This window comes from Sus scrofa, chromosome 2 (assembly GCF_054392235.1).
Source record: "Sus scrofa isolate SSC_HxYL_T2T_F1_AM1 chromosome 2, Sscrofa_HxYL_maternal_Yorkshire_Landrace_v2.0, whole genome shotgun sequence".
NCBI classification, from domain to species: Eukaryota; Metazoa; Chordata; class Mammalia; order Artiodactyla; family Suidae; genus Sus; species Sus scrofa.
Genome location: NC_139384.1, coordinates 65,733,126 through 65,748,102, shown reverse-complemented (window position 1 = coordinate 65,748,102; position 14,977 = coordinate 65,733,126). Strand labels below are relative to the sequence as shown.

The window sequence follows — 14,977 nt, the reverse complement described above, 5'->3', positions numbered from 1 at the left end:
TTTAGTGAGACATGACTGTCAAAAGACATTTAGAAGAGAATTATTAAGACAATAATTTAATGAATGAGGGCTCAGCTCAACAAATAATTTGGTTAGGTTCATAATCCTCTAAGTGAATTTCAGTAGAAAAAAATTAAATAGACCTTGGATTTTCAAATTGGATACAGCTGAGTTTGAATGCCTGTTTTACCACATAACAGCTGAGTGACCTGAACAATTTGTATAACCTGTGCATCAGCTATAAACTGGTATGAATAATATTGAGTAACCAAAATTAAAGTTATATTATTCTAGGTATGTTATTGTTTACAAGGTTTATTCAAAAAATTTTTTTATTTGATAACCATAACCATATACCATATGGCTATTATTATAATTTTTCTTTTGCAAAGATTGAGATATTTTGACCACTCATAATAGAAAGAGCAAATCCTAAACTCCCATGGCATTGTTCTTTCAACTCACTATGGATCCTGAAGCCCTCAGGAACCCCCTGTGTGAGTCCCATTATACAGAGAGTTTATCTTTATTGGTGTACTTTCCCTCCTGTTTGACATATTTCTGATTTTTTTTTTGTCTTTCTCTCCTCAGTGGGTTTCTGAGATTGGCAACTATGTTATAACTTCATGACAGTAAAATCTGTGCATAAAGTGACTCCCAGATTTGTGTTTCAACACAGATATTTTCTACCTATATCCTAGTGTTCAACTATGTTTCACTTCTCCATCTGAGTGTATTAAAACAACTTCCATTGCAAATCAACTACACTTTAAAAAAACCCTCAAAATTAGCATATCAGAAATAAATCAAAGGCGCCCTGTTTTTTTCTTTCTCTTTCTAATATCAGAAAATGAAACATACACCATCCCAACTCATGTATGCTATTTAAGCTACAGTATGTAACCTGGAAATAATCCTGTGGATTTCACCTTTTAATTATCTCTTTTGTCTATCAACTTCTTTCCATTTTAATTTTCTACCACCTATGTACTTCTAAGATGGCCTCCTTACTAGACAGAAAATATTTATTTAATGAATTAATCATCTCTTTCCCTTCCTATATTACTAGGTACATGCAATTTTTAATGCATCATGAAACTTATGTTTGTCTTATCTCCTTTATGAAACACATTTGTTTATTAACAATTATTGAGGCACAGAAAACACTGATGTGAACAAAAGAGCACTCACATTTTATAGAGTGTTCAGGCTGATGGTCCAACTCAGTCAACTGATAGATTTTCATCATGTGATGGTATCTTTTGTCAAACAATAGAAATTGATATTAGGGGGAGAAAAAACTCACTTTTAGCAAAATGATTGTAAAATCGATCTATCTCAATGAAGTGATAATATTAATTGATATGACTGTTTTATTTGGATTTTTGATATTAAATAAATGTGGTTGCAAAGCAATATTAAATAGATAGCACCTCACCTTGATGAAGGAGGAAATAATTTATATTGTTATTTACTAAATTACAAACGTGTTAATATGTGTATAAAAAAAGAAAGGATCCATGTTTTACAGCAGGCAGATTATGAACAAAGAAGGGGGGGGCAGATGGCAGAAAACCACTCATCATGTAAACAGCAGGGTCCATGGGTAGACAAAGGGAAGCAGGACCCTCCAGAGTGAAAGGAAACCACATACTTAGGGGTGATAAGTACCCTGGAGACAGACAAAGAAATGTAGGAAAAGGCACAAATTTCTAGCATCCGAATGTAACCTGATGCTCACTATGCACTCATTACAAAAAAACTAGGCTTGGAGATAAGAAGAACACGTCATGCAGATGCCATGACACTTCTGATCAAAGCTAAATAAGGACAAAAATCCATCCTCCCTTAGGGAATGGGAGCTGGAATGAAAATCAGGGAGTAAGACCCTACAGCCCCTTCTTCCCTATGAATATTCTGCCCATTCTTTTATATGTCCCTCATAAACAGGTGAGGCAAAGAAACACAGGGCAATTCCTTGCTCACTGCCAGCATCTCTTTAAGATATATATTTCTCACTTAAATAAATTCTCACTTTACTTTCTCAGTTTCTGTTTTTACCTGAATTCCTTCTGTGGTAAGACAAATGCCTCTCTGTGGGAACACAAAGGTAAGTTTTAATAAGATTGGCAGCCTACACCAGAAGCTAAAGGGCCTTTAAGTGGTACAATTTAAGTGACAGATATGACATTTTCCTTAAAATTTTTGGAAGATTTACATAATATATACATAAATATAGTAGGATGTGGTTGAAAACAAAATGTTCTCCCTAATGCTGAGGAGAGCACAAGAATTTCCTTAAATAAAATCTGGGGATTAATAATTTAGAGAAACTTAAGGGAAAGAAAAATAAGCTTATGAAATATAAGCACATTTTTTTTTCTTTTTTGTAATGTGGGTGCCTGACTTAATATTTGATGGTTGAGGCATCCATTTCAACTGGGATTCTACTTCAAAGATGGCCAGCTCCAACAAGCACATTGTCAACCATATGAGTAGGCCCCCCCCAAACTAAATCTCTTTTATTTTAGAGATCTTGGTTCATTTCAATAACTGATTTTTGGGGCTGCTGTACTTTTCTCCTCTGGCCTTTATTTAATTTTAATTTTATTTTTATTAAAGTAAGATTGACTTACAGTGTTGTGTCAATTTCTTTTGCACAGCATAGTGACCCAGTCATACATGCATACATACATCTTCCGTCATGTCTTATCCTAGGAGATTGGGTGTAGTTTCCTGTTCCATACAGTAGGACCTCAATACTTATCCATTCTAAATATAATAGTTTGAATCTACCAACCCCAAAGTCCCTGTCCATCTTACTCCCTCTCTTCCCCCTTGTAGACTACAAGTCTCTTCTCTATGTCTGTGAGTCTATTTCTGGCTCTTTTAATTCCCGCTCTTCTGTTTTAAATTTACCAACAAAGAATGAACCCAAGAAACACTAGGTCCCCACTCTTGATCCCAAGAAAAGCAGAACCTGAATCCCATTGCTCTCTCCTCTCCCTGCTCCCCACTAACCCAGTATGGCCCCAGGTATGCTGTGTAATTTTCAGATCTTGCAAGTAATAAAACTTTATTTTTCAAAGTTTCCTCATGGTTATTGCTGAAGGGTGTTTTTGCAAGTATAATAAGAACCATGATGGCTGGTCCAGCCACAATATTGATTGCTGATAATCAGAGAATAGCACAAAATGACTTAATAAACAAAAAGTAGAATTTGGAAATTGTTAGTAAGCATGATCAGACTTAGTCAAGGAAAAATGAGGATTCTTCTATTTTGAATAACAGTAACACAGCAATTCATTTTTTCTTCTTTAGAATAAATGAAGGGCTCTAAGAGTAGAAAAGAGAAGTATAATAGAATTATTACTTTGTCTACTCAAAAAAATAAAGTGGCATTTAACTGTAGTGAGAACAGAGCAGTGAAATAATTCCTGACTTTTGCTGTCCAATTCAAATGCAGCCCATAGCCACTTTGATATTGTGGGCCAATTACCTAAGAGATTTGCCCATGAGATTATTTTTCTGAGTTACTGTAATTTCTCTGAATTCTCTTTAATTACCAAATGATAGCATTTTTCTATTCCTTCATTTAAGCATTATAAGTGGGGTAATCAGGATGATTTAACTGGCATATGTTTGGGAAAATGCCAAGGTAAGTTCCTGATTTCTTACTCCATAAATCCTTAAGTGATAAAAACAAATTATGACCATAGGTCATCTTTTTTTCATGATCATCTCCCAGGATTTTCTGTTATGGACATTTTAATGAGTAATACATTTTCCATAGAGGAAATATGGTAATTCTCTTACCCTTCTGGGGACAGGTTGAGACCTCATTAACAAAGCCTTTTATTTTTTATAAACCATCTCCTTGAGGAGGAGGTAATCACAGGGGTTCTCCCTTTCAAGTTCTTTTTTTTTTTTTTTTTTTTGCAAGTGGGGTCACTTGGGATAGCTCACTCTTATTCAAAAACATTTCCATGCAAACATTAGCACCTAATTTAGAAAATATTCATTTTTTTCATTATTCAGAATGGGCATTTCTGTTTTTTACTACAGATGGCATGGACCAGGAACAGCTCTTTTTGAGCTTTTGCAGAGAGATTCAATTTCCAGAGACATAGCTTTGTAGCCACTGCATTACTTCTCACTAATAACTGAGGGTCAAATTTCATTTGCACACAAAACTGCCTAGGTGGTTTCAGTATTCTTGCAAATGCTTCCAGGTAGGGAAGAAAGATTAAATATCATCTTTCTGGGCATAATGACACTGGTTTAAGTGTTGGCCAGTGACAAGACTACAAAAATCTAAACAATTCCTTTTTTCAGAACCTCAGGTTTAGTTTCTAGCTTGCTTTTTCTTGAACAGCTCCTGTGACTCTGGGACCTTAGCCTGCAACTTCTGTTTTATTTTCTCTCAAGACACAGGCAACTGGAGATACTCTGGACAAAGAAATAACTCCTGAGACCAGAATGCATGTTCTTGGCCTGAAACAGGTACATTAACAGGAGGAACCAGCTGTAGTCATTACCATCAGGTTGCATGTTTTACTGCACATAGAACAAATTATGAAATCAAACAAAAAACCCTCAGAATTGTGAGGTCTGTGGATTTCAAATTAGTCTTTTCATGTTATCTTTGTTACAGAGACTTGTTTCCTCATAAAATTTCCTTGTCTTTCTTTCTTTCTTTCTTTCTTTCTTTCTTTCTTTCTTTCTTTCTTTCTTTCTTTCTTCCTTCCTTCCTTCCTTCCTTCCTTCCTTCCTTCCTTCCTTTCTTTCTTTCTTCCTTCCTTTCTTTCTTTCTTTCTTTCTCTTTCTATCTTTCTTTCTCTTTCTTTCTTTTAGATGCTTGGTGTCACCTCTGATCAAAGGCAGCAAAGAATATGTTTAAATAGATAATTCCTAGGATTTCCCTTCATAGCTCAGTGGTTAATAAACCCGACTAGGTTTGTTAGGATGAGGGTTTGATTCCTGGCCTCACTCAGTGGGTTACGGATCCGGCATTGCCATGAGCTGTGGTATAGGTTGCAGATGTGGCTTGGATCCCATGTTGCTGTGGCTGTGGTGTAGGCTGGCAGCTACAGCTGTGATTTGACCCCTAGCCTGGGAACTTCCATATGCTGTGGGTGCAGCCCTAAAAAGCAAAAGCAAAAAAAATATAATAAATAAATAAATAAATAAATAAACATATAACTGATTCCTCTTGCTATACAGCAGAAATTGGCACAAATTGTAAATCAACTATGCTTAAATTTAAAAAGGTAACTAAGTAAAAAATATATTATCTGCTCAATCAGTTGATCTTGTGATTACAAATAAATTCCAAGAAATTAACTTCTAAAAGATTAGAATACGCCTCACTTCTTCGATTTGCCTCCCTACTGCCTCTTTATTTAATTGCAGTCTCATCTCCCAATCTGCTCTTGAGCTATGACTGACTGCATGGACTGTTAAAATGCTTGTTTTTCATATCAGGATGCTGCTCCCTCTCATGGTACATCCCATAATTTTCTCTTTCTATTGAAAGGACATTTGAATTCAATTAAAAATAGTTTTTGAGTGTAACTTTTATTGTTTTTAAAAGGTACGACTTGTTAGTGGACAATATTTGTGGCCTTTAGCCTACAGTTACTTATATTGCATATGGATGAGAACGTTGTATTTAGCATATTTAAAAGTTAACTCTTATTTTTTTGTGATTTGTTGTTGAATTTTAAAGAGTCTACCAAAATAGAGTAGAAGTAAGTATGATTCAGAGCAACATTTGTATACTGGAAAGTATTTTAAGGAGACTAATAATTCATGGGATCAATGCTCTGATGACATTTTGAACTCATGCTCTATGATCACACAGTGAAATAATGGATGTCAGACTCTTTTTCAAAGAGGAACAAAAATTCAGTGTTAGAGAAGAAAACACAATATGAGAGTTTATAGTATTTGTTGATAGACATGGTATTCCTGATGGAGTCAACTGAAGAAACAAACAAGGGATATGACACTAGAATTGGAGTCTCATGAGCAGGCTGGAAATGAACAGGTTCTTGAGGGACAAACGAGCTCCAGGTTCATGTGAGGTGCTGTGGGGAATGTCCAGTATAAGCAGGGGGAGGGGCTTTACCACTGCTTATGTTACAATCTGGCCAGACACTGTGTGAAGAAAAAGTCCAGAAGCTCTCTATACTTTAAGGTAGATGAACTAATGTGGCATACCCACAGCATTAATTATGAATTTCTCATTTCCTGAAGGTGGCATGAATAATCAGTGTAGTAGGAAAACACTCCAAAGATGGTTGTGCAGGTAGATGGTTGAATTGACAACACCGATTGTGTGACAACACATAATCAAATGTTGATTATTAGTAGCTCATTTTCTGAGGGTACCATAGATAATCAGTCTATCTTTAAAGGTGGTAGTTGGCTTTTGGGACAAAGAGAGCATTATCTGCAAACATTTAGAGAACCCTATCCCAGGGGATGTCCCATGTCATGATGGATTTTTTCAAAACAAAGAAATGCAATGTGCCCATGTTTGGAGGTCTTTTCAGCTGCCAATTCCAACAGTCAGCTTCATATAGGGATTTAAGGCCCATTCTATAGTGTAGGGGGGTGGCAAGGAAGAGTAGGTTGCACAGAAAGAAGAAATATAATTGCATGGGTACAGTCATCATTTGTGGGGGAGCTGGAAGGGAAGTTTGCTTGAAACTTGAAAGATACTCTCTAGCTTTCAGTGGAAGGAAAAATTATTAGCATAATTCATTCAGTCCCAATTAGACAACCTGATTCTTTCTGCGATATCTATGTATATTTAAGGAAATGCGTCTTTGTTTACAAATATTTTTCCACTTTAGTTAAAAATTCTAATGATGGTATTTTGCATGTTTTACAGTTTTATAATAAGGAATACATTTTTTTACATTACAATATAAATTTACTATTTAGTACGAAAATCTCTTTGTGAGGTAAACACTATTAAGATGTTTCTAAAATATTTCCCAAAATTATCCTCTTTGTTAATTTTGTATTATTATCTGCAGTACACTATTAGATTCTTTTCTATACTTTTTAAGGATATTTTAGTAATATTCAGGATGAATTTTGTTTATTTAAAATGTTATTTTTGTTTTTATAAAATTTTATTTTATGGCATTTTTCTAACTTATTACCTTTTTTTCTTATTTTATATTGTTTATAAAGTGTTTTAAACTATGAATATTCTTATATTTTGATATTTAGGGTTTAAAAATGATACATTTAAAAATCTTCATTTGAAATTTTGGCCTATTTCAACACCTTTCTACTAACTGATTTTGGTTTTACAATTAGATAATACAGTGATTAAAATTTCTGTTCTATATATGATCAAAGTTTTCATTAAAGCTTAATACTTGCAGTGACATAAACTTTATATTACCAGCATGTTTGGTTTTCATGTATTTATTTTATGTTACTTGGAGGCTGAAGATCTAAAAGTAATATCTATTCATTGTGGGTTATGTTATATATAATCAAAAAGTAGCTCTACGAATTATTACTTTAGTTTGAATATTAGCTGTCATAGTGTTAAACTCTGAGCTTTTAATGTTAAAATTTACTGTGAGAACTTAAGGATATTATAGTTTTGACTTTTTCATGTAATCTTTTTATTTTTCTTAGTAACTCTACTTTCTTTTCCCTTTCCATTGCATTCTATGCAAGTTACCCAAACACATCCTTTATTTGAATTTTTTATAATTCCTATATATAACTTAGGAAGTAACCATTATAAAATTCCTTAATGTTTTTCACAAACCTGCAGTTGAAGAGTTCCCATCATGGCATAGCAGAAACAAATCTGACTAGGAACCATGAGGTTGTGGGTTTGATCCCTGGAACTCGCTCAGTGAGTTAAGGATCTGTTATTGCCATGAGCTGTGGTGTAGGTCACAGATGCGGCTCAGATCTGGCATAGACTGGCGGCAACAGCTCTGATTAGACCACTAGCATGGGAACCTCCATATGCCACAGGTCTGATTAGACCCCTAGCCTGGGAACCTTCATATGCCACAGGTATGGCCCTCAAAAGACAAAAGACAAAAAAAAAATAAAATAAAACCTTTATTGTATTTATAGTTATACAACAATCTTCACAGTTTGTTTTCATAGATATAGGTTGTCTAAAATTCTTTGAGCATAAAGAGGAATACTTTTTACTTCCCAAATATTTACAGATTTCCTAGAGAAATTCTCCTTCAAGTATATGTTCTTTATCTAACTTTTGTTTCTTAGAGAACTTTCCTTTTCTTGTTTTCCTGTCTGTGGTCTTTCTGTGTTATTTCAAAAAGTATGAACTTTACATTTAGTGCTTTATATTTATTCCGTATCAGTCATTTTTCGATGCAGAATGATCTAGGCTTGTCTTTTCCCAAATATAACAGGATCATTTGTCCTTTATTTGCAGTTTTTCCTCCTTTCCCTGGGTGCTGTTTTATTTGGAATTTTAGAATGTAAGATGGAGAATTAAATTTTCATAATTTAAAATTTGTGTTCTGTCCTTCAATCATTTGGTGAAAAACTATAGAGGACATCTATAATGTTCACTCAGATATAGTTTTTATAATCATTTCTTCCCCTAATGAAAGATATATCTCCTCTGGAACATACCCAGCTCAACTTGGCATTTAGCACAGTCACTCATTTACGAAGTTAGCTAGCTTATCTTACCAGCTATGGACCATCTTCTTTATGGACTACATCTCCAGTAGAATATTTTAGTTTTTATGGTCTGCTACATTTTAACTTTGTTTCTCTAAAATAGAATAGTGCTTAGAGAAGAGGTTTCACTCTTTGTTCATGAGATTTTATTAAATTTCAATTACATGATATGTGGAATATATTCAGACTTATAGGCATTCTACAGTTTTAGAACTGTTCCTGTTTAGAATAGTGTTCACCTTCTGTTTTCTATTATTTGTGTTTAAGCTATTGGATTTAAAGAGAAAGGTAGAAAAGGCATTCACTGTCAATATTTATGTCTTAAAATGTTTTTTTACAACTTATTTTAAACCATTTGTGCTTATTAGTGTATGGTGTTCTTAATGATCAATAAAGGTATTTTGCTTGCACTGAAAAATTGCCATTATTAAAAGGTCCCAAGCTCAATATTACTGGCATTAATCACTTTTCATGAACTTTGCAGTGCACCTTTGGAAGGTACTTGGACACTGCTGCTGTTCTCTGTAAGTCCATTCATGCATGTTTACTGTGAAGTTTTTAAAGGCTCAGATTGAAAAGGAAGGTGAACTGAAGTAGTGATTGCTTACCATGCAAATAAAAAGGCAGGGATCTAAGAGATCACCAAAGTAGGGGCAGGGGGAAATTTTAAAGCACTGACCGACAGTGACAAAGAGAGAACTAACAATAGTTAATACTGCATCATATTTATTCAAAACTTTTGAAAAGGAAACATTTGCTTTCATAAAAGACATACATTTGCTTCAGTATGATGCTTTTTACTGGGAAAGAATGGGGGAAAAGTACAAAATGATAATTAGAGTATTTCAAAGTGTTTACATTTTATAACTACAAGATAAGTGGAGTTAAAATCAAGAAGAGGACCATGTGTGGCTGTGAATACGAGTTATCACATTATAATTTCCCCTCTGCATGTCCATTCCTGAATAGATGGCACAATCATACATTCTTGAGACATCTCCAATTTGGAGGAAGATTGGTAAGGTCTGATCATTTATTTATTTATCTACTAGTTGACTAGAGATGTGCTAGTTTCTTTAGGGAAATGAAAGCGGTATAACATTATGGATATAATATGAGTGAACTGCTTAATAATTTTTGAGAGGCTACTTTGTCCTGAACACCCTAAGGGATAGGCTGAAAAATCATATCTTATGTGACTCTTGGCCTCAAGAATTTCCCAAACTTTTTTGAATAGGTACATTTACAACTCAGTCAAATGCAAAAATACCTTAATCTCTTAGCAAGTTTCCTATATAATTAAGAACAAAGTTTGTTTGTTTGTTTGTTTGTTTTTGGCAGGAGTAGAAAATTATTTTTTTCAGGGAAATTTCTTTGGTAAGCATGGGGTTAAGGGAATAACTGCCTTTTAAAATACTGAAGCCATAATTACTAGATTCCTGAGTAGTGCTGTTTTATAAATCAGATATAATGCCATCATTGGGAATAAAACCTCTCCTTAATGGCTTGTTTTCAAAACAGGATTCACATTTTGCACCCACATTTTGAACTGGTGATGAAAATACATATGATTACAGTGAAAAGAAATCTAAAATTGTATGAATAACATCTGATTTCCTAAAGACTGTTTTTGGGGCCTAGAAGAACCTGGGTCACTGAAAAAAAAAAAAAGGGAACAAGAGATTAAAAAAGCACACACACATAAAAAAAAAAAAAGAAACCACTGAGGGAAGGAAAAGAAAGATAGGTAAGAGTATAGAAGTAACTGATTGGTCATAAGAAGTAGATTCAAGTGTTTCCTTCACCATTTACAAAATTTGTATATGCCTTTGTGTCATATAAATTTTAAGGAATGGATTTTTAGTTAACACTAGTCTCATTTGGTATGTTTCAAAAAATAGGTAAACTTAAAACTAATTTCCAATCTTTGGGGTGATGGAAAATGATTTTATTCTCCCTTTATTGGAAATTGCTTAAGTAAACCCCAGTTTTTTTCCTCTGGTTGTAATTAACTGAGAATCTTCCCTTCCTGTGACTAGAAAGACATTAATATAAAGGAGTACATTTGGTTAGTTGGAAACGATAATTTATTAATAGGTATAATTTATTCCCTCTTTCCAGGTGATGGTGCTTATTTTTTTGAACAGCTTTATTGAGGTAGAACCGATATATAAAAATGCCCAGTTTATTTAATGTATACAATTTCATGAGTCTGGACACATGCATGCACCCTTAATACCATCTCCATAATCTAAGCAACAAACTGTTTCATCATCTCTATAAGTTTCCTTGTGTTCTGCTTTTTGTGTATGTGGTAAGAACAGTTAATCCGGTTTACCCTTTTAACAAATAAGTGTACAATACGATATTGTTAAATATAAGCAATAGCTTGTATTTCTAGAGAGCAGTAGCTCTCTAGAATTTATTAATCTAGTATAGCTGTAAGTTTGTAACCACTGAACAACTCCTATTCCCCCCTCTTCCCATCACCAATTTATTTTCTATTTCTGTAAGTTTGACTATTTTACATACCACATATAGGAAGACTATTTGTTCTTTGGCGTCTGGCCTACTTCACTTAGTATAATGTCCTCAAGGTACATCCATGTTGTTGCACATTGCAGGATGTGTTTTCCAATACTATTACTTCAAAGAATGTTAAATAATATACTATATATTCTTTATTCATCTATAGATGGACACAGGTTGGCAATTGTGAATAATGCTGAAATGAACACAGATTCTGATTTCAATTCTTTTGGATAAATATCCAGAAGTGGGATTGTAGGATCATCTGATCATTCTATTTTTAATTTTTTGAAGAACATTGATTCTGTTTTTCATAGTGTTGCACCATTTTACATTCCTACCAAAACTGTACAAACATTTTAATTTCTCCACAACTCCTCCAACATTTTTCTTTTGTTTTTTGATAATAGACATCATAAGAAGTATGAGATAATATCTCATTGTGGGTTTTGTTTATATTACACTGATGATTATTAATGTTGAGCACTTTTTCATAAGCCTATTGGATATTTGCATTTGTTGTTTGCATGAAGCTTTTCCTACATGTTTCTTCCAGGTGTTTTAATTTCAGATTCTTCATTTAAGTCTTTAATCCATTCTTAGTTGATTTATGTGTATGGTACAAGCTAGGGCTTCAATTTTATTCTTTAGCATGTGGATATTCAGTTTTCCCAAAACCATTTATTGAAGAGACTGTCCTTTCCCCATTATGTATCCTTGGTGCTTTGTTGAAGATCAATTGGCTGTATGACAGCATTTATCTCTGGACTCTCTCTTCTTCTCCATTGATGTATATATATATCTGTATATCTATCTTTATGCCAGTACCATACTTTTTAAACTATTATAACTTGATGATTTGTTAAAATATCTGCTCCATCTTGCAAAGCATCAGAAGACAGCTAAGACATTAAGAGAGTATGTACTGCATTCATTTAGACTGTGTACAATAGAAAAATATATCTAAGTCACTAGATCTATACATTTAACAGATTATTTTGAAGGGAGATGACATTATCACTCATTTGACCTTGTGTAATATGTAATATGTTATCTTATGTAATATGTCATCTTTCTCAGCTCTGACTCAGGTTTCTGGAACACACTTTACACATGGGGATGGTGAGAAGTACCTATGAGGGTAATATAACAGGTTTTATCCTGTTAGGGTTTTCTGATTATCCTCAGTTACAGAAGGTTCTATTTGTGGTCATCTTGATCTCATATTTACTAACCATTCTGGGGAACACCACTATCATTCTGATATCTCATCTGGAACCCAAGCTTCATACACCAATGTATTTCTTCCTTTCTCATCTCTCCTTCCTGGACCTCTGCTTTACCAGCAGTGTTATTCCACAGCTCTTGGTAAACTTGTGGGATCCCATGAAAACCATCACCTATGGTGGCTGTGTAGTTCAGCTATATGTCTCTCATGCCCTTGGAGCTACTGAGTGTGTTCTCCTGGCTGTGATGTCCTATGATCGCTATGTGGCCATCTGCCGTCCCCTCCAATACACTCTTTTAATGCATCCCCATCTCTGCATGGCCCTGACATTTTTGGCGTGGCTTAGTGGGGTGGCCACCACCCTGGTACAGTCCACTCTCACCCTACAGCTACCTTTCTGTGGGCATAACCAAGTGGATCATTTTATCTGTGAGGTCCCTGTACTCATCAAGTTGGCTTGTGTGGATACCACTTTCAATGAAGCTGAGCTCTTTGTGGCTAGTATCCTCTTCCTTATAGTGCCTGTCTCCTTCATCTTGGTCTCCTATGGCTACATTGTCCAAGCAGTTTTGAAGATCAAGTCAGCTACTGGAAGAAAGAAAGTGTTTGGGACTTGCTCTTCCCATGTTACAGTTGTCATCATTTTCTATGGAACCATTATGTTCATGTATCTACAGTCAGCCAAGAGTACATACAAGGACCAGGGGAAGTTTGTCTCTCTCTTTTATACTGTGGTGACCCCCATGCTGAATCCTCTTATCTATACTTTGAGGAACAAAGAGGTTAAAGGGGCACTGTGGAAAGTTCTAAGGAAGATTCTAGTAGTAAGTATTACATGATTGTCAAAAAATTTTAAAAGCACCAGTGTGATAAATATTTCTTTTTCATGGTAAAATAAACTCACATAACATCTTTTAAGAGGAACCTATTTGGTCATTTAATCATATTTCCTTTTGGTTAATTTCTTATACAACATTCTTTAATATTCTATGGAATATATGTCTCTCGTCTCCACTTTACAATTACCCAAGAGTAACATAAGATAAATCCTTTAATCAATGTATTTTCTCCAAAATATATTATATATGCAACATATGAGGCACATTTGAATTAAATGTTTTATGATATTAGAAAAATATGAAAATACTCAAGGAATGTTTTAAATCAATCACTTTTTTTTTCATTTTTCTTTTGTGAATAACATGTTCAGTTTTCAGCCTTCCTATATCTCTAGATGGATTTATGACTGCCTTTTTTGCAAGGATGCGCCTGAGGTAAATGAATTATAGATAAGCTGTCATTAAGTATATTATTTTATTTCACCCTAATACTCCATTCACTTAAAATTGTGGCAGAATGATGTAGAGTTACATAAACAACATGAGAACAATAGCCACATGTTAAAGAGAGAGGATAAAGCAGGAAGAAAGAAGTTGATTCTTTTATTTTGTAGTTGAACCCATGAACCAGTGTGAACTATCTAATATTGGAGTCTGATTCCTAAGGAAAAAACACCCTATTATATAATATTCTATGGTTAGCAAAAACATATAAATAAACATACTTTTTAAAGTATAAACCTACATTCCTTATTTTGATATTGATTACCTAACTCTTAAAAATAAGCAGAAATACATTATCATTATTATTATTTTTATATTTTGCCCTCTACATTGCTATATATAAAAATATATCTTCATATTTTGGAGATATTTTCCAGATGAAAGCTTAATCAAAACTCTTATATTATTTATCCTATAACAATGGTTTGTTTCCCATGGCATGACTTCACTCTAAATAACCTTCATCTATGATTTTTTTTTCTGGAAATGAGAACTTTTTCATCTTGATTCTGAGAAATTTTGTTCAAAAACATAGTATTATAGTTTTTATTTCACTCCATTATATAAAACATTAGGTTGTATAATCTATAGCTGGCAAAAATCCCTTAGATTTTTGGAAAGTTTGTTTCCATTTTCGTTTGCCTCAATATATTTTAAGAATTTCCTCTTTGATTTCTTGATGACCCATTTATTGTTTAGTAGAACATTGTTTTGTCTTCATATGTTTGTTTTTTTTCCCCCAGTTTTCTTTTTATAATGGATTTCTAGTTTCATAATATGGTCAGGAAATGTGCTTGATGTGATTTTATCCTTTCAAGTTTATTGAGACTTGTGACCTAACATATAATATATTATGTAGTTTTTGGATGAAATATTCTGTATATATTTAATTAGTCAGTCTGGTTAGTGTGTCACTTAAAGCCACCATTTCCTTATTGATTTTCTCTCTGGATAATTAATCTATTGATGTAAATGAAATATTAAGATCCCCTACTATTATTGTATTACCATCAGTTTATCTCTTTATGTCCATTAATATTTGCTTTATGCATTTAGGTGCTTCAATGTTGGGAGAATTAATATTCATGAAGGTTGTATCCTTTTTCTCAGATGATTTCTTCATCATTATGTAATGTCCTTCTTTGTCTTTTGCTATAGTCTGTTTTAAAGTCTA

General features: G+C 33.7%; 1 protein-coding gene across 1 annotated transcript; it reads left to right on the top strand.

Moving 5' to 3' along the window:
- The first annotated feature begins 12,345 nt into the window (after positions 1–12,345).
- Positions 12,346–13,299, top strand: LOC100737613 (olfactory receptor 2G2-like). Its single transcript, XM_003480746.1, has one exon. The coding sequence runs from the start codon at positions 12,346–12,348 to the stop codon at positions 13,297–13,299; it is 954 nt and encodes a 317-aa protein (XP_003480794.1).
- The last annotated feature ends 1,678 nt before the right edge of the window (positions 13,300–14,977 follow it).